Source organism: Megachile rotundata, chromosome 2, assembly GCF_050947335.1.
Source record: "Megachile rotundata isolate GNS110a chromosome 2, iyMegRotu1, whole genome shotgun sequence".
Taxonomy (NCBI): domain Eukaryota; kingdom Metazoa; phylum Arthropoda; class Insecta; order Hymenoptera; family Megachilidae; genus Megachile; species Megachile rotundata.
Genome location: NC_134984.1, coordinates 3,492,075 through 3,518,824, shown reverse-complemented (window position 1 = coordinate 3,518,824; position 26,750 = coordinate 3,492,075). Strand labels below are relative to the sequence as shown.

At 35.2% G+C, this 26,750-nt stretch overlaps 2 protein-coding genes across 14 annotated transcripts in view; one reads left to right on the top strand and one right to left on the bottom strand.

Annotated features, from left to right (window-relative positions):
- LOC100878130 (Golgi to ER traffic protein 4 homolog) overlaps positions 1-3,450 on the bottom strand; it is a 30,805-nt gene extending 27,355 nt beyond the window's left edge. The window contains exons 1-7 of one of the 3 annotated variants that reach the window (XM_012296697.2): positions 3,211-3,443; positions 3,047-3,125; positions 2,476-2,710; positions 2,262-2,400; positions 2,034-2,174; positions 1,855-1,951; positions 1,201-1,766 (exon numbers count right to left, since the gene is read on the bottom strand). In XM_012296697.2, coding sequence (XP_012152087.1) covers positions 1,716-1,766; positions 1,855-1,951; positions 2,034-2,174; positions 2,262-2,400; positions 2,476-2,710; positions 3,047-3,125; positions 3,211-3,323 — 855 coding nt within the window. In that variant the 5' untranslated portion in view covers positions 3,324-3,443 and the 3' untranslated portion in view covers positions 1,201-1,715. Of the gene's footprint in view, positions 1-1,200; positions 1,952-2,033; positions 2,175-2,261; positions 2,401-2,475; positions 2,711-3,046; positions 3,126-3,210 lie in introns of those variants that run through there. The other 2 variants (XM_003708078.3, XM_076542186.1) reach the window with 2 other exon arrangements.
- Positions 3,451-3,933: 483 nt separating this feature from the next.
- Positions 3,934-26,750, top strand: part of LOC100878018 (uncharacterized) — a 47,652-nt gene continuing 24,835 nt past the window's right edge. The window contains exons 1-12 of one of the 11 annotated variants that reach the window (XR_013041609.1): positions 3,935-4,349; positions 4,839-5,081; positions 5,233-5,617; positions 5,682-6,069; positions 6,594-6,716; positions 6,923-7,055; positions 18,327-18,388; positions 18,478-18,839; positions 19,448-19,522; positions 19,649-19,843; positions 19,931-20,107; positions 20,291-22,824. Coding sequence is in view for 7 of the 11 variants with exons in the window: in XM_012296700.2 (XP_012152090.1) it covers positions 4,840-5,081; positions 5,233-5,617; positions 5,682-6,069; positions 6,594-6,716; positions 6,923-7,055; positions 16,970-17,063 (1,365 nt within the window). In the remaining 4 variants the exon portion in view is untranslated. The other 10 variants (XR_013041607.1, XR_013041608.1, XR_013041610.1 and 7 more) reach the window with 10 other exon arrangements.

Genomic DNA, 26,750 nt, shown 5'->3' with positions numbered 1-26,750 from the left:
TCATATAATGGATTTAATATTTCCATTTTCCCTTTTTAATTTGTTAAAAGCTTACACATATGTCATTGCAACTAAATATAAGTATGCTTTATATAACAGCAATAAATTTTTAAATATAACTTCCTGTTTATACCAACAAATACTTAATTTTTTTCTTTTTTGTATATGGTATTTTATACAAAAGAATTCGCAAATGATATTTTCTTTATTTAATTTACTTGAACTTTTAAATGTTACTATGTTAATTATTAACACATATTCACCACTATTGTTTATTATTTACGAACTAAAATTGAAGTTAATTAAACTATTTTATTTATAAGAACTTTGTTTAATCTACAATGTATTATTGAATATTATTTTTGTGTGCTCCTATTTTATAACTGAAAATCATTGGTATAGTACAGTATTGTTACAGTCCACTTATTTAATATTTGATAAAGCTGAACTTAAATTAAATATACAATGATTATGATTCTTTGAATCAATCTATTAAAATAAATATCTTGAAAACCTAATAGTTTTATAATTATACAAATGATATTTTTGAAGTGAATGTAAAACAAAATTGTTTAAAACAATAATGTACACAATTTATATCATTTTAAATATTGTATTACATATCATTTATATTTAAAATATCGAAATATTTCATGTAAATTTTATTACTGTTGTGCGTGCGCGTATGTTTAGTGTATCGACAACTGACCTGTGAAATATCTTTATTTTCATTGATTTTTATAATAAATTATACTTTTCATTTAAAAATTAATTCAAGTAAAAATTTCCACAACAAATTTAAACATTGCAATATTTGTAGGATATCTATTTTATCCATGTATTATGGTAATAGAAGTTTTTATATTGATAATAAAAGAATATTTGATAACCAAAAAATATTTTTCGTTAAATATATACTTTTATAAGGATACACATACGTACATAAATGTTTGTATATGTATACAATTATTATAAATCTACACCACACTAATCATGTTTTTTAATGCTCCTTTCATACAATAACTATTAATTGTACATTATTTTTTATTAATACACAAGTAGTGATGTATTATAGAATCATGGCCATTTTATTTCTGTAATAGAATAAATAATTCACTAATTAGCAAGAAATAATACTACTCATTAACTATTCTTTCTTTGCAGCTATAAATATATATGTCACAATTATTTGTCACAAGATTAAGCTTACATAAAACAAACATTCATTTCAGTAATACTCAAGTACATATTTGCTTTTGAATATATGGTATATACATTCTTACTAATACAAAGATTTTGTTCAAACTTTGCCTTAACATAGTGTCATCGCAGCACTGAAATAGATTTTTATATATACAATTCAAATTTTTTAACCACTTAAATACAATGAAATGCTTCAAATGCATTATCAAAATAAATTTGGACAAAGCAAAAAGATATGAAAAGTTATCATGGCTTATAATCCTTATTTTTATGTAGAGTTGGTTTCTGGGAACTGTTTATGACCTGTAATTTTTAGAAATTTTTCTATGAATGCATCCCACATATTTTTCTTTCAAATGAGTTTATCTGTACAGATCATCCATAAAAGTTAATTTCAAATTTAACCAATTTGCACAATACAGTTTTTAAAAACATGTGGGACATTAAAATATGTATGTATATATAAATATTCATTATTCATTTTCATCACATTGCACAGTGACATATAACCTTTAATCAATCAAGTTCTTGTGAAGTTGAAGCTCCGTGTTCATCATCTGACTCTTCATCAAAACCATCAAAAAAAGAACGTAATAGGACACTATACAAATCTTGATTACGAGCGCGTTGAGATGCAATATTAAAAAATACCTGTTCTATTTTATCTAAGTACTGTCGATAACATGGATCTCTATTTAAAGATATTTCATATTGTTCACAAAGTACTTTAAATGCAGTAAGTTTACCACTGAAAAACATGAATTACAAAATACACATACATTTATGGATTAAATTTTTATTTATTAAATAAACAAATAATTAATACTTACCTATCGATTATCTTTAATAAAAAAAATAAAAAGTTCAGTAAGGGAAGAAGATATGGTGGACCTCTATTTATTTTTGGATGTTGTGAAGTATAAGAATTAAAAACTTCCTGTGCAGCTGTTTTATTTTGTAAACAGAGATATCTGAAAAAATTTAAATAAGATTGTATAAAAATGTGTTTAATTTGTGAAGATTGAAAATATCCATAAAACTACGTAATATAAACTTACTGTAAAACTGCCTGTGCAATAAAAAGATCTATTTCATTCATGTAACCACGTTGCTCATGGAGTTCAACAAGCATTGCAGCATATCCAGAACCATCTTTACTGTGTATGAAATGTTGTCTTGCCATTATATAATTTTTTTCTATAAATTTTTAAATAAATCTTCATGACATTAATACACACACATTTAAAATAAATTTTTTATTAAATAAATTACCTTTCCAAAATACTTGAGCTATTTTTTGATGTAAATCTGGATGACCAGTTTTATATTCGTTGCCCCTTATACTCCATCGAAGGGCAGATTGTATAAATATATCTCTTTCAGGTGAAGAAGAACTCATTATACATAATAAGTTTGTAATTTTTTCAAAATATACTTGAGAAGGTTCTGTTCCTGATTGTGTTAAGACATTTATAAATAAAATTCCTAGGTCAGCTCCACTAGCATGCTGTAGTAATTAATAATAATGAAATACACTACATTAAATGTTATATGTATTATCATAATATGTATGAATGCATTTTTTTAAATTTATGTTATTAAATAAATATATTATTTCTGCATAAAATTCATACTATTGTACTATGATATGCAAATACTACATCAGTTCTTTTTTAGAGACTTGTATTGTAAAATATAACTATAAACAGTTTAAGAAAACTGCCTTTGATACAAACAATTTAAATACAATTTAAAATTGAATACAATGACATCACTTTAAAAAAATTTGTTTCAATAATACATTTATAACAGTAAAAATTAAACATTAAAATGTATTACATACTTGTTCGTGTTGTAATAAAAGAGTAGAACCATTATACAGTAATTCCAAAAGTTCTGAATATTTTTTCTGTCCAAGGTACCTGAAAGAAGAGGTTAAGCACTCGTATCGACGATTGTGCAGGAATAATTTTTTGACGCTGTTAATTACCTAAATTGTTAGCTTACCTGAAATATAAAGTTCTATACATTTGATGAGCCTCATAATAATTTTCTGAATTTATAGATGCTTCTAATTTCGTTAAAACTCGCTGAACACCGTGATTGTACCGCGAGGCCATGTTTACGCTTTTTAGAATATTCTTTTCCTGTTTTTAGATTGGTACCACTGCTATGTAACTAGATAAATGTAGTTTTGCTAAATTTAAAGTTCCATATATATATGCATAGATACCCATTAGTACATAATGTAAATGTGTTTGAATTGCAATAAATACGTTGATAAAACTATAAGAATGCAGATTATAAATTACTATGAATTACATACTTTCAATACTTATAAGTATATAGTATATATTTAGTGCTATTGGTGTTATTAAAATTAGTTGCGTACGATGTTTGTCTATATTATGTAAACAATATATATCCACATAAATATACAATATATTTTCATGACATTATTAAATACATACGTAAACATTGTGCATAATAAACTACAAATATTTTAACGGAAAAGTAAACTACATTTCATAAATAAAAGGTACCGATATAACAATTCAAAGATATAATGTAATGTGTATAGTACAATATTAACAAATCAACAATAGATATTTTGAAAATTACGTAATTATAACTAACAAAAATAATAGTGTATTTATATTACATTCTTGTATTTATATATATATGTAACATAACCATTTAACTTACAAAAAGTAATTGTAACGTTTAATGGTAGAATCAGATACACTATGTATGATGGTATAAATTTGATTATTATTAATATAGGTACAGCTGAAATGTAAATTGCATTAAGCCATTGATGTGGTTGATTTAACGTGAAAAATTCGACGACTATCATAAATGAATAACAAAAAGTAATATTGATAAATGCGCAAAGTAGCGTCGCGTAAGCACTGGAATGTTACCGTACGTGTGTGGTTATCCTAAAAACTGTAAAGACAATGCGCCCCTGGTGGCAAATTGCGTAAATATTTCTTGTGGAAATAATTATCGTGATTTATATTATTTGTAAATGTAAAGAGAATCATTAATGAGAGTATGTCAAGTAACGGTGATTAGAGCGATAAGTGGATTCTACTGTGTCTCAGTTTATCTGGATTGATTGAAAATCTTGTATCTGATCCGGGGTAAGTATCAAAAATATTCATTCCACCAGCTTTAAAAGGGGGCGGTGGCTCGCATCAGTATTTTTTTAATAGTTTCTTCAATCATTTTTACTGCAATATAATCATCTTTACCTGATGACCAAGAGACTTAAATAGTCGTGCATTCTTAAACTAACAAGCTTATTAGTTTGAAGATTTACACATATTTTTCTAATTTTTATAATTTCTATACTAGTCCTAATTTCTTGTTTTATTATTATATAAATTAGTTAAATAAGAATTAATTAATTTATTTACAACCTAATCTGGAAGTTGGACTTAATGGTATTTTACCTTAATATCATTTTATTTCTGTGAAAAGCAATTATAATACCTTGATTAATAAGCAAAAAATTAAACGTGTAACCTATTTTATTCCTCATTGTTTACGATTTTCTAATTTTCTTGAATGTGGAAGTTACAACTTTTTTTTTAAAGTTGATGTTTTAAAATTGATTGCTTTGTGCATAGAATGGACTTTGCAGAAACCATGAAAAATATTGTTGCCAAAGGTATGCAGTCTGAAATGGGGCCACCAGGTGGAGGAGCTGGTTTTCCTGGCACACCAAGTAGCATTGGTTATGTTACTGAAAAAATGTACGCTTTATTGCAAGCGTATCTCCAAAATAAAGGTTGGAATCCAAGCATCGAACTTCTACAATGTTTTTCAGAATTTAAGGATGCATCAATGATTCCAAGCGCTGCTTACTTGCAGTACGTGTTCATGATTTGTAATTTATATGCAAAATGTTCATTGCCTTTTTACACATATGATTTTTATAAAATAATTGCTAGACAGTAAACTTAATAATGTCTTATTAATAATATCTCATTAATTATATTTTATATTGTAATATATAAATAGGATGATGGCGACAAGGATAGCTTTGGACTCTCAAGGACGACTAGTTCTTAGAGAAAATGGAAAAATAATATTGCCCTATGAACATTTTGCAAATGCTGTGATGTTAAAGCATACAAATGGTCCACATGGTTTACATTTAGGGTTAGAAGGCACGGTTAGGGCTGTTATGGAATCGTACACTATAGGACGAGAATGTTTTGGTATGGAAAAAGAATTTATAATAGAAGTGGTACAAAATTGTCCAAATTCTGCTTGCATTTATTATAAAAATCAACTTGAGTTATCAAAAAAAATGGGACATATGACTCCAACTTATATTCAAGATAATGAGACAACAGCTTCTCTTTTACGTAGTAGATTTCCTCATAATACAGATTTTCAGGCAGTAAGTATAAGTGATGTTATTATTGATTTATACATATTTTAATATATTTTAATGTGTATTATAGACTTTAAGCAATGCTAATCCAAATACTCATATGGGAGGAGCGTCTGCAACAGATTTGGCAGAAATGAGAAGTGCTGGAAACCAAATGAACCTTCAACGACCTCCAAGCCGTCCATCATTAAATATTCCACATCGATCTGTATCACAAGAAAAGAAAGTAACTAGTGGGAAACAACACTATGAATCTCTAGTATCAACTATTTCAATATCTGATCACAAATTAACAGACTTTTTAAGAACAAATTTAGATAATTTGGATAATCTCAGTGGACTTGGATTAGGAAATCTACAAGGATTAGGAAATGCAAACAAAGACTTGTTAGCTTTACATAATGGAGCTTGGCCATTAGAGAATGAAAAAGGAAATCGCTCATTTTCAAATTCAGAAGGTTCATAGAATATATCATTTTTACATAATGAAATTAAATTTATATATAAAATTGTACTGTTTTAGATCCTCAAGTATTTAAAGAAATTACAACTTTTCCCATTAAGCATGTTTAAAGAAATAATTTTATAGGTTAAAATTTGTTTTTAAAGCCACAATTTTTCGAATTTCAAAGTTAAATTTAATTTATAAACAAAAAGATATACGTATTTTTAAATAATATAAATAAAATTTTAAATAAATTTTCATACCTATTATGAAGACCTGTAAAAATGACATCTCTGAAGCAGTATTAAAGACAAATTAGTTTTTTTCATTTTTAAATTTTTCATTAAAATTTCGATATATTATGAAAACTGTTGAAGCCCCTTTTTTATTAATTACATTTATATAGATAAAAAATATAAAATTCATTAAATGCAAAAGATAACTTTAAGATTGTGAATAAAACTTTTTTTTATCCAATTTTTTGCTTTTAAGTTTTAAATAATATATCAAATGTAAAGAATAACATTTACTTTGTAGGTGGGCAAGAAAAGATAGTAAGGGCTTTTGCAGAAGTAATGAAGAATATGGCAAGAATGAAAGCTTGTGTGCGTCCTGCAATGTGTAAACCTTATGGAAAACAGTCAGAGGCTTTGCAGAAAAGTAATAAAATAGACTATTTGTTTAGTTTCATATTTATATTTTCTTTGAAAATATATATTTTTAATTTCTTAATTTATAAACCATATTTTACTGATATATAGATAAAGTCAGAACTTGCAATATTTTCTGTAATTATTCTGGAAGTTGCATAAAAAGGTTTATGTTATCCATAAGATGAATAAAATAAACTGTTCATTCTATTACAGCATTGGTAGATACAATACAACTTGTACAATCACTGCGAAGTTTCTTGCCACCACCACATATTCCTGTATCGAGCTGGAAAAACGAAGACAAACATCGATTAGACCATACGAGTACTCCTTACCTTCCACCATTGTAAGTATTTTTTGTTTATATTGTAAGTGTACTTTTATTGCATGACTAGAGATATCAAATAAAGAGTTATCATTTTCATGCAGAAAGACTGGAGGTTTAGAAGAATTGTGTGAACAACGCAAGTTAGATTAAACAATGTCTTCGCTTTTTAATCATTAAGTCAGGTTTTGTCTTTGCGCTCTATGATGTTCTAGTCATGTGGTGTTTATAGGTTAGATGGGTGTTTTGTATTTAAAAAAACCCAAAGGATTGCTCAAATGTTGTTGGCGTTTAGGACTTCAAAATACTAAGGGATAAAATGAGTCATGCGTGGACTGTGATAAATGAGGGTAGTTAAAGTTTTATATATAGTCAATTGAAATTCATGCTGCTGTTTTAAAATTAAATATTTGATATGTTCTTTTTTTCTATGATTTGTGTGTAATGTATATAATCTGCCTATAGAGTTTATTTAATAACTGAGTTAGTTGATCTTGAACCAGCTCTATCATAAATAATTTACATATTTTGAATACATATAAAACTGCATTTATATTTTATTGTTGTATGTATATTAATTTAATAACCCACCATTTGTGTTCCAAAGATTACCTGATTAGTATTGTATTATAAAAATTATATATTACAGCAGTAAATTTGCATATTTACTAAAAGTTTGAATGAACTTCAGTAAGGATCAAATTTAGTGTTATAAGTATACAAGTTTAAAATGTTATTAATATTTTAAATATGAGAAAGTAAGTAATTATTCGTAGTTAATATTATATGATCCTGCATTATTTTATTTTTGAATGTGCTTTAAATAATTATAATGTATATAATTGTAAAGTATTTTGAATATTTCAATTGTCTGCAATTATGATAAAAGTGTTGAGGTATAATAAATTCTCAATTTTATAGGAATATTTTCATTTAACCTGATTACAAATTATTGTTTATTTCGTAAGGTTAAATTCAATATATAATTGATGAGAGTTATGGAAAGTTAGCACGTTTTATTTGTTTCATGTAGGAGAATATTTTTGAGTTTATTACGTAAAGTCATTTCATGATTTTTAAACAATAGCTGCATACTGTTTTATGATGGAAGTGGCACATTTGCAGTTATGTTGCAAAAGCTATTTTGTTTCAGCATGTGATCATCTCAAATTCTTGAAATGCATTTTATACTGAGAAATTAAATCTCCCAAAATATTGTTCATTTAATAATTCTATATAATTGTTAAAAAGGAAAATGTGGAAACATTTTCATCTTTATAATATTTGTATGAAATTTTAACAGATATTATAGAAAGAAATCATTGGTTCAATATCAAATGAAAATTGTTCTATTTTGTTATTGTTTGTTTCTTTGTTTTATTACACTGAAAATGAGCTTTAGTAATAATGTAAGTTTGCCTTTGAAGTAAGATCAGTATTTATTTATATAAAGATATATTGGCAAATATCCATTCTATTACACAATCTATAATTAATAAACCAGTATTGCTGGTTAAAAGAAAAATAAACTTAATGCAAGCCATTAGAATTCGCAGTTGTGTTAACGTCTGTATTAGAAAACGAAATATAGTATTTTTTTATAAAAAAATGTATTATTTTGCAGTCAGTCATTTAGACATACCACTTTTCATGGGAAAATCAAAACATATTGTTTGAAATAATGAAAATAAATACGTATAAAAGACAAGTGAAACATACTACTTTTCATAACGTTTCATATTGTTGTGGTATCTAGTATTATACTTTGGTAAGTTATAGTGCAAAAGCTGCTAGAATTTGTAGTAACTTATAAGCTCTATGGGCAGTAACATGTAGTGTGTACATAAATAGAATGTCATTGGTCAATTCATAGCTATTTTTCGAGGAATAAATTATTACTTTACTATGTACAAATAGAAAGAAAAAAGAAATTACATTATTTGATCATTCTTTAAGCCTAATGCGCAATGATGCTTAAAATTTTCTGTATTTGTATTGATATTATTTAAATGGTATTATCTCTGCGAAAAGCTTAATGCCTGAAAAAAGTTATGTGTTTTTAATTGACATTCTCCGACGATATGTATTTCATTTTAATTATAGGAGTTAAGTCGTTTTTAACTCACTTGTTATACGCATATCTGCGATGGTAAAATGTTTCCTTCTTGCTTGGTAATATCAAAGTATGAACTACATGTTTCTAAATATAAATGATAGATTTGTGTATCGAATGCAAAAGAATGATCGGTTGCGTGAATCTAAATTGTATGTGGATTCAATGAATGTCATGTTTCAATTGTCAAAGAGTAACATTTTATATTAATATATGAGTTGTGCATAATTCAATGTGCATATGATTTAATTTATACAGGATGTTACATAACTAGCGAACACATCGCGAAAGAATAATTTTAAAGAGGTAATTCTAAAAAACTGTTTTCTTTGCAAACATGTTGACGAAAGCTTTGATTTTGAATTATTAACAAAAAACATTGAACAATCAGAGCGTGTGAGGAAAGCGTATCCCACCGCGAGAGCGACAGATTGTATTTTAGCGGTTGATTATTATTTGAAAAAAGTAAGACATAAAATAAAAAAAATTATTTTTGTCATTTGCCATAAAAATGCAATTAGGTTTAAGATCATTTTTGTTGAATAGAAAAGTTATTTATCCTTTAAAATACTGAAATCTGTGGTTTTATACTTTTTAGACAAATAACAAGAATAATTTTTTATATTTTATTTTTCATTCTTTTTGAATAATGTTTCAAATAATGTTTAATAATTATTGAATATGAAATTATTAAATATGAATAATTATTATTTTTAATTATTGTTATTAAAATTATTTTTAATTTTTTAATTTGTCATTCTATTTAAATTCGACGTAAAGGCTTTCTTTACACAATTACAACGACGCGGACTAACCCATTTGTTCACAATCACAGTTAACCGTCACGTTCGAACCTATCAATGCCGTGGTATGGTGCATGCATTATGCGCACTCTGATTGGTTGATGTTTTTCGTTAATAATTCAAAACGAAGCCTTAACTAATATTTTTGTAAAAAAAAAGTTATTTAGAATAACGTCCGTTATCACGTTTTTATGGTACGTTTACTAGTTATGGGATACATTGTATACCTTTCTGTACACATGTCTGTTGTAGAATGCGGGTATATTTATTTATAATATTTTTAACTGAAAAATTGTTAACAGGATTTAGATTTTCGTAATATCGTAATTTATATCTACATACATGTATGTATATTACTCTTAAGCAAAATCTTTTTTTTATTACATTAAATAAAAGATAGCAATCATATTTGATAAATGTTTAGGAATAATTCGGAAAAAAAGATTTATTACGAAAACACATTTTGTGAACAGAGAATAAAATTTGTTCGACGTTGATTAATAAAATTTGCAGAATATGCGTGCATGTAATGAATTTAAATTTGTTAAACTATAATTCAATGATTATCATATGATTTAAACGTTATCGAATGCAATTGGATGCGTTTTTGTTAAGCATTATAACAAAATAAATTCATCAGTCATGTTAAGATTGTAATGTATAATGAAGATGTCGAAAATCTTGATCATTTAATATAAGGAATGAATAAAATATTCGAAGAATTAAAACAAGAAACATTTAATGGATACAGTATTATAATATATACAACAATGGTAGTAATAATTTTAGTGATTTAAATTTTAGCAAAATGTTTGTAATATAATTTGGAATTTTATCTGTAATCGGTTCGTGTTTTTGCTTAATAATTCAAAAACGAAGTTTCAAACCTCATTTCTGCAAAGGGGAATGGTGTTCATTTCCAGGGCCTCCACTAGTTGTGAGACACTTTGTAAGTACAGTAAGCGGCCTCTTACTTTTCGAGATATTCATAAAAATATGTTTGGTTTCACAATCCATAAGCATTTGATTGAGTGGAATAGTATTTTCCGTTATTATTCACTACTAAACTTGAAATTGTGTTTTTCTAAGACAGTTAATTTACTTCAGTGAAAATGTGAGATCGGAGGATTGCGGAGGGTGTTTTAATAACTCTTGGACTGTTGTGTCTTGATCAAATAGCAGCTCGTCTATAATACTTATTTTTATTGTACTCTGTTTGTTCAAAATGTCCAAATACACTGTTTTATTATTATTTTATTATTTCTTTAATATTCTTTCTTTAATCATTATTTCTTCAAATCTTCATTTGGTTTTCTCTATATTGTTATATAACAATCCGATTCCCAGACGTTAAATTTACATTCGTCACATAAAATTACATTATACTAAAAGTCAGAAGGTTTCAATAGGTATTTTTTCGGCAAAACTTAAACGTTTTTTTTTCTATTAATATCACTGATTAGTGGTTTTCGTCTGGCTACAGGTGGGTTATAATAATGTCTTTTAAGTACTCTTCGTACTGTTTCATACGAAACTGGTTTTCCACAAAAATTTCTTAACATTGTAGTAATTCTGAGAGCACTTGTTTTTGGATCTTCTTTTACTTTCCTTACAATAAAATGTTCTTTTGATGCGTTTAAGCTTTTCTTTTTACCACGTCCATAATTATTTTCAATGTTTCCTTCCCTTTTATATTTTTTAATAATATTTCTTACTGTACAAAAGTTTCTTTTTATAATTTTCTTTATTCTTTTTTATCTTTTTATTAACTATCTTAGCTGTATTTACCGTAAGGGTGACTTAAATGGTATTGAAATTAAATTCGAGAACTCTTTTGAAAAACAAATATTCTTTATTCATGATAAATCATGACTACGCTCTTTTTTGTCTTTTAACACATTCGCGACCGGCAAATTTTTCCCGTTTCTAATACTAAATACCAACGAAAATGATGAAATTTTGAAGCTGGTTGCCGCAAACTTGTACCGTTAAATCAAGGATAATAAGAATAAAATTTGTTTTAAAATATCAATGTTGCAATAATATGTTGTTTAAAATAAAAAGATTTGTATAATTTGTATATGTATTTGCTTTATAGGTAGACAATAGACCACTTGTTATTATTGTGCTGAATTTATTTAGCAATATATCACAAGTATTTTAGAAAAGTCGAGTAAAAAGAAAAATTAATATTTCTGTTTAGTATGATAAGTATAAAAACAAAAATTTTTGCATAAAGGAACTTTAAATAATTTGCATATATACGAAGTGTCACGACGTTTTCCACGAGTTTTGTGAACTCTGCAACGTTTTAGTGCTCTAGTTGTGCCATTCCTTTAATTGCATGTATTCTACATTATTATGAAGATATTACATTTCACATAAGTACAATTTACGCGTTTAAGACCTTCCGTGCGTCGAATACCGCCACCAGTACGCGCCCATAACGCGGAACAAATAGGATATCTGACTCGGGCCCCATATTTTTTGTAGAGGCGTCTATAGACCCTTAAGTTCTCGTTTTAAATGAATTAGTATAAAAAATATAATATAATACAATTGCCACAATACTATGTATAGAAATCAGCCGTGCACCGAACGGAAGGTATAAAATGTACGCGTAACTTCAACGACAGTAATATTTTTTCCACAAACGAATTTAAAAATTCCAATTTATCAGTATTTTTTCTTTGGACCCATAGTTTATGTGTGTGAAATTTGATCAAAATGGTACGTTTTATTAAAAAAATGTGCAAAATAATGTTAATTTTTAACGTATTTTTTAAACAAATACATTTTTCAAAAAGCCGCTTACGCCATATCATTGGCCTTCTAAAAGAGAAAAAATGGCACTTTGAATTTTTTGTCTAGGCCTAATAGTTCCTAAGATATTTGCGAAAATATTTTTTTCAACCCCAACTTTAAGGGTCATTTTCACCACTTCAGAGTGGATGTTTGCCGATAAAAAAAAATACGTGTCAAATATTTTTTCGAGTTCTATAGCATAGAACTCAAAAATTTCATCATAATCGGCGTATCAATTGGGTGATGTCCCTTGTAAGCAGGACGTGAATTCACGTCAGCCGCAACCAGGAATAGAATTTAAAATGACGTGAATTCACGTCAGCGGCAACCAGGATCAGAACTTTAAAGGACGTGAATTCACGTCAGCGGTCGCGAATGTGTTAACAAATGATTACCTATTCGAACTGATCATAGTTTCAACGCTCTCATGTTACAAATGTTTTGAAAGATAGTGGGCTTCCTGATCGCATTGCCTTTACACGGCTTACATTACTGTAAATTCTTACAATTCAACGTCGTTCTTTGCCACTTAAGGGTAAACTGAATAATGTTACGGAGTTTTTATACAAAACAGAAATATTCAAAGTTCACATTATTCAATTGGACTTACTGAAAGCTGAATGTGCCATTAATTTTGTGAGTTCAAAAATGTGCACATTATGTTATTTTCACTTGTTTACAAAAATATTGTTATTCTTTCTTATTGTTCAGATAGCTTTGAATGTAAACCATATGTTATGATAGAAAAAGTAATAAATATACGTTTTCAAAGTCAGTAATTGATGCTTCTCTTTCTAAATATACCCCTGTGCCAATAATTTTGTGTCTCACTGTACGTTCAATCCTAAAAAATTCAAAAATTATAAAAAAATGTATAGCCACATTACTCTATCTTCCAGAGGAAAGAGATCAATTCTTCATGTAGCTTCAAATTTTTATTGTAGTGAAGTCTTCTTACAGGTAACACGTAATGACAGCAATTCTTAATGTTAATATTCAACTTTCATATTGGAAGTTTTAATGTATCTCGTATGGTTTTCGAGATAGCATAAACAGATCGAAACTTCAAATGGTCGTTTCACCTCTCGAACCCGCGTTCCAGCCGATAAAAAAAGTACATGTCCTTTATTTTTGCCAGCTTAACAAACGTACGAAATTTCATCAAAATCGGAGAGGGACACCAGTGCCTTTTCATGTGAATCGAGTGTAACATAGTGTAACGTCACGGTAAAAATATTGTATATTATATGTTTCTATAAATAAGGATAACAAATCATTTACGAAAAGAATAGAAATTATCAATTATTATTAAAAAAAAGAATAATAGGTGTGACGGATCGGTAGGAGGGACGGAAGAAAGAGTCCCTGAGGTGGAGGGCGGCCAGGGAAAGCGGTCCTGATACGCACACCCACGGACGATTTCTTTAAAGGGGCGTCAGTGCAACGCACGCGTCCGGGGGAATTGCCCTTCCGGCTGCTCTTCCGGGAGCGGTACTCAAGGGGGGACAGAAAATAAATAGAGAATCCGTGAGTATCTTTGGTAAATTTAGCTTTATTGCGGGCCGAAGTAAGCCCTTTGAGAAGAACGAGAACGAGCCCCTCGCGGTACAAAGTTCGGTAAGGAACTGGGGGGCGATAGCTAAGTGCGACGAAGGTATCGCGACACGGGGACTCACGGTACGCGCGAGTGACACAAAATCGAAAAAGAAGAGAAAAACGTGGTACGCTTTGGGGAGCACGCCCTCTTGGGGGTCGTGGACAGCAAAGGGAACGCTGGACTTAGACGTGAAATACAGCAAAAAAAAAGAGATAACCCGTACTGGGGTCAGCGGCCCAGAATCGCGGAAACGGAAGATACAAATCGGGATACGAAATTTCCGCGAATACGGTCCCTAGCGTCCTCGTCGCCGGAGCTGGTGGTCCTATCGCCAAGAACCACCCACACGCACACACGCTCGCACACACGCTTAGGGATCTTACAAAAGGCAAAGATCCTACCTTTCTTTTCCTTGCGGACAGGGGTCGTCTTCTCGATCTGGGCGCAAGCGTCAAGACGAGTCCACGCAATTACAAATCGGACACTCACACAAACGAGACGTAAAAAGAAAAAAAAAGGAAACTATAATAGGATATAAAAGGCTAAGTAAGGCGCAAAGGCGGATGTAGAGATACGCGGGCGGTTCGCAGTGCGTCGTGATTCCACTCGCGGCTCGCAGGCTTCTACCTCGTTATCCGCGGTTCTACTCCTCGGTGCGCAGGGTTCCCCCTCCCCGAGGATTTCGGCGTTAGGGATGGGCCGTCGTTTCCTGGTTTCGGGCCAGGTCCTGGGGCCCCTTCGGGTGGCAGCTGGGGTGGCTCGTCCCCAGGCCTGGCGTCCCTCGATGTTGGCTGCCGGTCGCCCCCGCGGAGGTTGACGGGTGGTTCGGCGACCGGTCAGCAGGCGGTTGTGGTCTTCTAGCTCCATCCCGTGCCTCCGTCGCTCGGGTTGAAGTTTTTCCCCGCGACCAAGGGCCGCGGACTCCTCTTTCTCCGTTTCTTCCTACGGCCGCACGCAAAGGGGGCTGAGGGGGAGGGACGCGCAAGTATATAAAAAAAAAAGAGAAAAAAAAAACTCACACTTTCCATACACCCCGCGGCGAGGGGTTTAGCAGGGCGGAGGAGTGAGGCCGGCGGGCCTGGTGGCTACTCGTAACGAAGCATATTTTTATACATAGGATATTTCTCAATTAAAAATTAAAATATACAATCAACAATTGTATTTTTAAATTCTTTTCATCAATTAGCAACTAATAGGTAATTAAAATAATTATTAGAATTTATATGTACCGACTACGGACTTCATAAACATTTAGTGCAGGGATAAGCTTTGCTGGAATTCCAAAAAGTGAAAGGTAACGGCAGTTATCGCGTAACGTGTTATATGTAATACGAAATGTTCCTGCTCCATAGGTTAGAAATGGGAGGAGGAAAGAGGGAAACTAAACGCATTCTCAGTATTAACGAAGCTTATAATTATTTATTAGATAATGAGTTTATGTACACTTAAACGCGCAATGTGCCGCAGCTGTAGTATGGACTTTTTTTAAGTAAGTTTTGAGTCTTTACTGCTTGCAGTTTTTTTTATTATTCTTCTCGAGAGATCAGGATTTGTTTGTGAGCGCGCAGACGAACGATAACCGGCTTTGGCGTCCTTTCATATCTTTTTGTTCGTGATCCTACAGTTGTGCGAGTAGCACCTCAGGTGTTAGCACACAGTTTGTGTTCTACGTCTGTGCACTTTCGAAGGATTTGATTTTGGCAGGACATAAATACGCGAAGGACACCGAACCGACAGGTTTGATTTTGAATTAGCTCAAATTGAAGCCTGGGGATAATTCAGTTCAGGTTAGACAAGAAGGCATCAGGGATGGTTACGTTGGGAACAGCCTAAAGTATGTCTCTTACTTTGTTCGTACAAATGATTGCATTTCAACACGAATTTCTTGAAATTTACTCGTAGATTTAATGAGTTATAAAGAGGTGAAATGTCTTATGAAATAACTTGATTCGTAAACCCATTGTATTGAATGGCGAAATTAATGATACTGATTAATTAGCAATTAATAAATTTAACTACAGAATTAATTTAAAATTAATCGTTTTAAGCCTAGTCAAATATATCATAACAATTTGGGTCTATGGCCAAATCACATTGTTATGGGCCATAAAACCATTGCGCATGCTGTTGTGTGATCCCAGAAATCTGGGCAAAACACAACTACCGATGGTATAGGCGTTTCTTAACTCGCTCCCAAGCTTTTGCGTGACAGTCGTCATTTGAGGTGTCGGGGCTTGAACCTTGTATCCAAGACGAGATCCTGGGGACCACGCACCGCTTACCCTAAAAAGCTACGATAAAATTACCCAATCCCAGAACTCTGGAGAATGGATAACTTTGGTGTGCAAACTTACGCGGTAAAGGTGTCACGATGGTACCCTCGGCGATTTCCCATGAAACGCTGTAAGAGGAGTTTTACTAACATGAGACTGTGCGTAGGGTAAGTGTACGGCCGTCGCTGAGGTGTCGGGATAATGGAGCCAGTCGATCGTAGTATCCGAGACGAATCCGCGATACAGACAACACGATTCTTACCCTTAAAACTATCGCTACGGAGCTTACTTGATCTCAGATATTTGAGCAACGCATGCCACCAGTAGAAATTAATGTGTTGCAGAGGAAACGTGAAAATCGGCGCCACGCCCTCGGCGATGACCTATTCAACACTGCTCAAGGACTGCTCGCAATCACAGATACTGGGGGTAGTATAGAAGAAATTTACATATGTGGTAGCTTTTAAAAAATCATTTGACACGTATTTTTTTATATCTGCTGATATGCATGTTGAGGGGATGAAGATAGCCCTCAAAGTTGGGAGTTGAAAATACATTTTCTTTTATATCTCGGAAACTAGTGGGTGCAAGAAGGTGAATTTTTTTTAAATTCTGTAGTTTTTAGTGAGGAATTTAGTTGATTATTAAAATTTCAGGAAAAATTATTTATTTATATAATATATTAAAAAATTGGATTTTTCATTCAATTTTTTATCCTGAATGCAGTTCGATTTTTATGCAGATTTGTGTACGTAAAATATAGGTCAAAATGGGAGATACATGTTTTTGGAATTTTTTTGTTTATTGAAATTTAGCAATAATTATTATATATACAATTTTTTCATACTTTTTACAGAAAAAAGTGTCGAGATTTGTTTTTGAAGAGGGTGGTGCCACGTTTTTAACAATTGGATAATATTACATGTTTATTGTTCCATCGGTAGCCAGAGAAGGTCTAGCGGCCAGGTATAAATCCGCCGTGGTACTGGCCGTTACTGTACAAATGCAATTAACATGTATAAAGAATCGGCATATGTATACAGATATAGAAATGCGACAAAAGTTTATATTTGACGATTTAACGTATGACCTAATTTTATCTATTTCTGTCAATGAAGAGGAAATGGAACAAGCTTCTATTTAAAAGCTTGCCAAAAATGTAGTTCCGCGTGCAATAGAAAGTACTGATGGGACGTGCAATCCCAATGTCAGAAACAGGGTAGAAAACTAGAAATATTAAAAGTACCAAAAAATGCCACACCATTTGTTCAATCATTTGGCGTCTATAGGTTTCGAATTTGGAAAAATTTTATTGAAATAATTTTTATTAAAATCCGCGTGTAACACCTTAGTGATGTCCCTTGTCAGAGAACACAACTGCCCCCCCCCCCCCCCCCCCCCGCATTGTCGCTCAAATGAGACTTACACGGGATAGGTTCTTCACCTCCTGTAGACACCAAATACCGATTTACGGCAACACCCGAACCACCGAAGCTTAGCTAGGGGAAATGGATGATGGCGGCCTAGGATCTCCGGCCACCCTCTAGACACTCGGGAGCGGACAACTGTGAACATATAAATCCGGTTCCACTTCCAGCCATTGTCACGTGCCTATTCGCAGCCCCGCTCCGGGACCTCCATCTGCAACATCACTTGCTCGCAGCAGAAAGCCGCAACTCTTCACATTTTGTTACTTTCCAGCATTGCCTTAAATACTGCTGGGGCCAATTCCTTAGCGCAGGACACGAAGCAACGCTGAAAAGGTGAGCACTTCTTCATCATTGTCATACCGACAGTGATGGTATGGCGCTATACCGTACTGACTTCTGTACTCAATCCATCTGTCCTCCAGGTAGGACTCGGTTACTGCCCTTAAGTAGAGAAGCTACATAGTAGTGGTTGACTAGTGTCTTCCTAATGGCGGTCCAGGGCAGGATGTTCAAGGTATTGGCGATATCTAATGATACCGCCACGTACACCCACCGCAGGGTACTGCTGCCTCCGCGAGGGAATTGGCCCCGCTTAATTGCGTCGATCGCAGATCGTCTCTCATGAAAGCCGTACTGGCAGACAGCCACATCAGGATCAACTGTGGACAGGTGCCAGTCGAGAGACTTTTGAGATCGTGGTGGACGGACGCACTCGTGGGTTGCTCCGCGACAAAGATTAACCTATAAGAAGTGAAGTGCCGTTTAAAGGGTATAGCCGGATAAGGTAGTCAAATGTGCCCTTGAGTCGAATTAGAAACCCAATTCGTCAGTCGGTAGCATATTCAAAAAAAACATCTCACACCAAATTTCAACCCCCTATCTCATCCGTGGGGGTAGTAAAAGGCAAAAAACGAAATTCCGGTTTTTGACCCTTTTTGCCTATTTAATTTCGTACAAAAATTCTGAAAAAATTCTAAAACATTGAGGTCCAGGTAGCGCATATTATAGAATTTTTTCCGATTTTTTGATCGCAAATTGTAGTCGTGAAAAATCAAAAACCGAAAAAAAATAAAAAAAAATGCGATTTTTTAGTTAATATGTCGGATCACTACTTTTATATTAATGTGGTAGTTAGATATTAGTACAACTATTATTCTCTAATTTTTTCAGATTTTTCGGTGAGGTGCGCCGTAGTTAAAAAAATCAAAAACCGATTTTTCGCGTGAAAAACAAACTTCTGCTTTCAATTTTTATGTCATTTTCCCATAAAAGATGCATTAAGTAATTTTAAGAGGATTCACGTTCACACAATTGATTTATGGATTACAACAATGAAATTAACTTAATTAATTAGTTTTATGATACGTTCTCTATATACTTAAATGTTTGAAGGTCCTCCAACAACATCGGTGGCGCAGCGGTGAAGGCGTCTGACTCGTAAACCACTGCATACTCCCTTTGGCACAGGTTCGATCTCGCCTGAACTTATATTCTTTTTTCTTTTTTTTTGTTTCTTTTAATTGTTAATATTTTTTATTCTAATTATAGAACAATCGATATTACTTATTTAAAAACATTTATAATGCACTTTAGGAATCAGGAGCACTTCCACCATTGCGGTGGCTTCTCAAGAGACTGGACAAGAACGCCCTTATGGCAGCCGATCATTCTGCTAGGGCAGAGAGAGAGAGAGAGAGACAGAGAGAAAGAGAGAGAGAATTATAACGCTGCAGCTGGCTGTCAAAAAGGCCAAGGCTCGTACCTAGCAGGAGTTACTTCAAAGGGGAGGTATAATACGTGGGGGTGTCCGTACAAGATAGTACTCGGTCAAATACGATCAAGGGTGTCCACCGTGACGGAAACTCTGGACCACAGGTTCCTCAGCCGCGTAGTCGAAACCCTCTTTCTACTTACCGGGGCTGTTGAGGGTCACACGACTGTAGAGCCCCGTCACATGGTCCAATGAGCTAGGGATCACAGATGAGGAGCTTGCTGCTGCGCTGAAACAGCTTGTGGCGAAAAATACTGCACCGGGCTCGGACGGCGAGTTGGGTAAGGCCTTGATCTTGGTGTTGAGAATATCGATAAATTTAAAATAACGTAACGTAGAATGCGCAGTAGACGAGTGCGCATACAGCGCCGTACCTTTGCGTGTGTGACTGTGTGCGTGAGATCGATCGACACTGACCCGATCGACACGATGCGACGGCAAGAATAAGCGTGTCGTCTGCGTAGCACCCGCGTACGACCCGCAGGACGCAGTCGTACCCCAGGGACCATAAGATCGGTCCTAACACCGACCCCTGTGGCACGCCACGATTCACCGCCCGCCGCACACGGCCGCACCGACCATAGGACCAGTACTCAAAGGACCTGGCACAAGCCTCGTCACAGAACCAATAGGGGGGTGCAGGGGACTGCGAGTGGAGGCGAGAGAAGGTGGACGAGTCAGTCGGCGGTAACCGAAGGAAAAAGCACTTAGTGTACTCAACCTTACCTTTCTTTACCGAAAATGAGCTGCAAAAACATTTTACCCGTCGGTAAATGGCGGTAAATGGTAGATCTATACAACCGGGTAAAGTATTGAGGGAATAACGATTAAGAACAACGTGCGACGTATGAGCTTCCTTCTTCGCGGTCACGATCTCGCGCTTTCGCGTAGGTTTCGTGGCGATCGGAATGGAAGCGCCGGTGCTGTTGCAGTGTTGTAATGTCCTTTTGATTGCTGGTAGGATTAGTGTTCATCTCTTCTTCGCGGGCGCGATCTCGCGCTTTCGCGGACATCTCTGGTGGGTAAAATGAAAATCTAGTGCTGTAGGGTTTTCTCGATTTGTCTCTATAATTGCTAGTAATGTTATTGTAGTGTTGGGTGGGGAAAGTGGCGCTGGAAGGGTAGGGAGCAGATTAGAGACGGCGTTGTCTTTTCCCGACAACATGCTTAAGGCCAAGTCAAGCATAATCAAGATCTACTCGCAATTTTAGTGGGTACTATGTATGTAGCCGGCATCAAAGCTACTTGCGACTGCGGTAAATCCCACACTATCTGGCCCACCTTCCCAAATGTCTCTGAAAAGATTTCTCTTTTCTTAAAAGCAGAAAAAAGGTACCTGGGTAAAATGCAACCGCCGACAGTTGGCAAATGTCGTTAGTATGCGGTCTTGCGTGTGAGAGGAACCACGCTAATATGGATGCGAGATATTAAAAAGGGTCACGGCCATTGCTGAGGTGTCGGGCTGATCTTCTCAACTGTAAGTTCACGTATCCGAGACGAGACCGTGATTTTTACGGTTTCGTACAAAAATCATACAACACGATTTTTATCCTTAAACCTGCCGATCGTGTTACCTAATCGAAGTCTGTGGGCAATGGATGCCATCGGTAGAAATCCATTAAACGTGTCAAGAGTAGTTCTTTTTTTGTTTTTAAGAAGAGAGTGTAACCGTGCTGGTTACATACTTGTAAGTGCACCCTGTATATTCGTCTATATCAGCGGTAAGGGTTACTCCTACTCCGGGTACAAACCGCGATCCTTGTCGCGAGGGTTAATGCTTAGAATATTTGGCCTACTTAAGGATAATTATGCGTGGGCATCGATCGCCTATCGATAAAGGTCGAAGGAGGTCGATGCAAGAATCATTTTGTGCATTCTACGTCTAGAAACAAACCAAACAGGATCTCTCCTAAACTGTTCAGCGAAAACGGTACGCGATTGGGAGATCAAACCGACCTGGTAACAAACAAACCGGCTATCTTACCCTCGACACATACGCGCCTCAAACCGAGGAGTCACAAGTTGAAACCGAACTGTGGCACTGCTAGAATAAGATTATAGAAATCTCTTCTTTGGACGTATACAGCGTAGTTGTTAAAATAAGAAAATTTTATCGTAATAAAATAAATAGTTAAAGTTATTTAATTGTAAAATTCGCTGAATAGTAGGAGACGGTCAGTAATTGTTGATTGAGAGTAAATTCTCAATAGTAATCATTAACGATAATCCCATAGTTGTAGATAGCGACGGAGATCGTTTAATTGTACATATTGGCGTGGTACAACTCCCAGGCTCATACAGGCAATCGAAGTGTTCCACCGTATCTTCCCTAACAATAAAAGGGGGAACTTTGATGATAACTTGATTCATTCGAGTTTCAGATTCGAGTTGTGGGACCCTTTGCCCTAGATAAGTTTTGTATCACCTTTCTTCATCCACTCGTTGTTTCGCTCGGTCTCTCCAACGCTCCCTAATGGTGCTATGATCAGGCTGACGAGAAGTTACTCCGCAGATTGATTCGAGTCAGTCGAAAGGGGGCCTTCAGCTTATCGACTCTCGCTCATCTCAACACCTTTGCTACAGCTCTCATTTATTGGTTGTAACGCCTGTAAGATCGCGACCGTCTCTTATCAGAGTTTGGCGGTTTGTAACATAGCGGCCGCTACAGGCCCCACGCGAAATACGCGTTGTTTGCGAGTCCGTGATCGTGGCCAGGATGTATAAGGCAATCACGAAGCCTTAGTGAGCGTTCAGGTCCTCGCTCAACACATATCCGCTTCCACTAAACCTGTTCGCTAGCCAGGAAATCTGCTCCCGTTTTTGAATAATCTACAACTCACTCTCTCTTCCGCCGGCGGAGTGATACGGAGTGATTTGCAGCCGTACGAGAGCAATATCATTAGGTCTTCCATCCTGCCCGATAGCGTGTTATTGAGGCGGCAACCCTGACCGCCAGAAAGGACGATTACCGAATAGGAACGCGTTCTCCAGGTCACCGGTCTTCCAATTGCCCGGGAGTCAGTGGAGCGCTCTGCAGTCGCTGTGCCAGTGGTATATTATTAATCCGGCTCGGCCGAACCGGGCCGCGGATCTGCTACCTCGCCCTACTGGGCATACGCAAATAAACTTCCTATCACCTTCTAATCCCTCGAAGTTACTGCCACTATGAGTCCAACTCCAAATAGGTGTCAGCACCGGGTAGGTGACAATCCCAGTGGGGCCACTGCACCTCCCATAGCACCCATATTATCAAGGTTACCCTTGAAACGTTTGATGAGTCTCCGTCGGGGACCTTTCGGTTATCCCTACAACACATTATTACTGTCGGTGGCATCCGTTGCTTCGAGTCCTGAGATTGGGTAGCTCCGTAGGACAGTTTTAAGGGTGAGAGTCGTGTTGTCTGCGATCACGGACTCATTTCGGATACTAGGCTTAGTTAGATATCACCAGTCCGACACCTCAGCGACGTCCGTGCACGCACCCCCTGTTTCAGTAAACGTAAAGACGTAAAGACGAAGTTGCCCATGTTAACAGGATTTCTCCTGTAACGTTTGATGGGTCTCCGTCGAGGCAACTTTGGTTAACCTCTACAACACATCACGATTCTATCGGCGGCATCCGTTGCCCAGAGACTAGGATTGGGTAGCTCCACCAATAGTTCTACGGGCACAGCCCATGTTGTCTGCACTGCGCCCGGCACAGGGCCGAAGGCCCTGCGACTTGAAATTGCTCTGGGTATAACTTTTGCTGAGGTCCCCATGAGACGGAACTACTCCCGTCACGCATATGGGATTTCAATCGCCGAGGATCACTTTCGCAGCACCTCTACCACGCAAGTCTGTACACGATGGCATCCGTTGCCCGGGGATCCGGGATTGGGTAGTTCCTGTCGCGGCTTTTTAGGGTTAGCGGTGCGTGGTATCCGGGATCTTGTCTCGAATACTAGGTCCAAGCCCCGACACCTCAAACAACGGCCCCGTCACGCTAACCCTTGGACACAAGTTCGAATAACTCGAAACTCCACTACATATAATTATTTCTGCTGCCGTTTGTACTTTTAGCCAGAGTCCTGGAATCGTACAACACCGAACAACAGTTTTATGGCCTGCAGAGTGCGGTCTGCTGTCAGGCCCCGAGTGTATATATTATGTGTACGTTACCTTGTGTACCGTATATGTCCATCTTCTTCGTGACATCGTGGCTGCTCCTCATTGTGCAATCTGTTTATGACGTCTGTATGTGTCTCGTCATTAGGTGTACGTACACTTGTGTTAAGTCCTCTATATTTTCGTTAGTTGCCTCGTTTTCTGTGTGTGGATGCGTGCGTATTGCTTTTTGTGTTGTTATGTCTCAAAACGCCCCCCATGGGTTGAACCTTGCATGTGTTAACGTCTTCAGTGTATCTTCGTTGCTGTGTGTCCATGGTCCTCTGTTTTCCATGTTCCTCTGTTTTCCATGTTCCTCTAGTTCTCCTTGTTCCTCTGGTTCCTGTCCAACCTTCATGAGTGTCACATCGAGTGAATACGTACGCCTTTGTCCCCTCGTTTCTGTGTATTCCTCTGTGCTGTGTATCTATTTGTGACACTCGCACCCGTGTTATTAGACTTCCGACCAAAACGTTTGACGGGTGACCGTCGAAGAGGACTCTCGTACAGTGTTGGGCAGTCCCAGTGCATACGCAGTAAGCTATCCGTAGAAGTCCTCAGTAGCGTATACACTTTGATGAAATATAAGGTATCATTAGGCCCTAGTGAGGAAAAAAAATAAATCTAAAGAAAATTGCAGGAAAGAAAATAAAAGGGTTAAATAATACAACAGATTATATATAATAAAAGTAATATTAAATTTATTTATGATTATTATTATTTTTTACGTTTGCAGCCGATTTGCTATATGAATACCAATATTTGTTGCAAGAGCAAAGGAAAAAAATACCGCTCGATTTTTATCAGATCTATGCATGTTAACAAAATAAAATCCATGTATTTCTTTGTTATTGTTTCTCTGATATTATAATTTTCACACGTATAAAATATAGTTATTCAAAGAGGTCCTTCCAAGTCGTCTTTCTTAAATAATAAATTCATTAAGTGTTTTAAAAGTTATTGTGCTTTTGTGTTATTTTAAATACACTACTCAAAAAAATTAAGGGAACAAAAAAATTCCTTAAAATTTTAGGTCATTTTCAGATTGCTGTATCTTCGTTGGTATTAATCACAGAAGAATTCCAGAACAGTCATTTTGAAGCTTCAGGTCTCTAGTTTTCGGCCCTTAGTCTCAAAAGTATTTTGCGCCTATTTTCATTAACAAAATATGCAAAAAATCACGATGAAAAAATTAAAAAATTTTTTTTCTTTCTTGTACGATTTGCACTGACGCAGATAAATTTTTTTGAATAATGCCATTTATAGGGCGCTATTCTTTGTTTCTTCCCCTATAATTTGCATGTCCAGGAAGTCGATTTCGACGTTTGGTTACAAAGTTATGAGCTACCAAAGCAAAAATGACGCTTTTTCCTTTGATAGTCATTATCTCATGAACCCAGCATCGAACAAAAATTCTGAATACGGTTCCAGAAAGCAGAGAGTATACCCTTTAAGATGGCTATCTCAGTTTTTCACTAAATGTTTTCTTTTTATGCTTAATATTGATGTAAACAAATGTCAAAAAACGGTGTTTTTTCCTCAAATTACAAAAGTTACGATATCTTTGTAAATAAGTATTGTAATGATTACGCCTATGTTTTTTTTTAAGCTCATATTGCCCACTAAATGTATGCGAAGTTTCAAATCGCTCCGATTCGTTGTTCCCTATGACCCAATGGATCAAACTTTGACATTTAAACGAAAAGAGGTAAGGAAACGTCATTACTGTTCCGATACGGGACTAGTGCGCTTGATGGATAAAAATGTTTGTGCCTTTACATTTACCGGTACTATTGCGGAATTTTTAAAGAATGCTTTGATTTGAGAAGGCCGGATTACGCTTTTTCATCCATGTGTGTATACCGCGTATGTGCCAGTATGAACGTGGGCCCGTGCAGTCAAATGTGAGCGCGCAGTGCAACATGCGCGCGCAGCTAACTGTGCGCCGTTAAATATGCGCGCCTGTGCATACGACGCTTACATTTCACGTTCAGGTCCCTGCGCATTCATTGGCAATAGCGAACTCATTAACGATACGTCGTACGTTCACGTATTGCTAATTGAACCCACATTAAACCGACACCTACTTCTCATTTTTCCTAAGGCATTTTGTTTTCTCGGCAGGAAAAATTTTAAATTGTTAAATTTAAAAAATTTTGGTAAATTTGAAAAATTTTTAATTGGTAAATTTTAAATTTTAAATTTAATTTGGTAAATTGGAAAATTTTAAATTGATAAATTGATAAATTTAAAATTTACTTAAAAATTCTTGCTTACGGAATAAAAATTTTATAAAATTTTTTATTTGATTATGGCTCGACGTCATTTGAGTGAGGCGGAAGTTGCCCGTCTCGTAACCCTCGTCGAGGGGGGCTATCGTTACCGCGAAATCGGGAACATGATGGGTATAAGTCTGTCGGTCGTTTGTCGAACTTATGCACGATACCAACAGACTGGCAGATACGGCCGACGTCCAGGTCAAGGTCGGGCACGTTTCACTACCCCAAGAGATGATAGGGCAATAGTAAGACACGTAAGAGTTGAACCCTTTGCCCATGCGGATGCTATTGCCCTGCGATTTCGAAACCGCCGCCATCAACAATCTCAGCGCACCATTTCAGGTCAAACTGTTCGAAATCGTTTGAGGCAGGTTGGATTACGAGCGAGACAACCTGTTCGCGTACCAATGCTTACGCCTAGACATCGCTGCAATCGTTTAACGTATGCACGTCAGCACGTTAATAGGCGGACACGCCAATGGAACAATGTGTTGTTCACA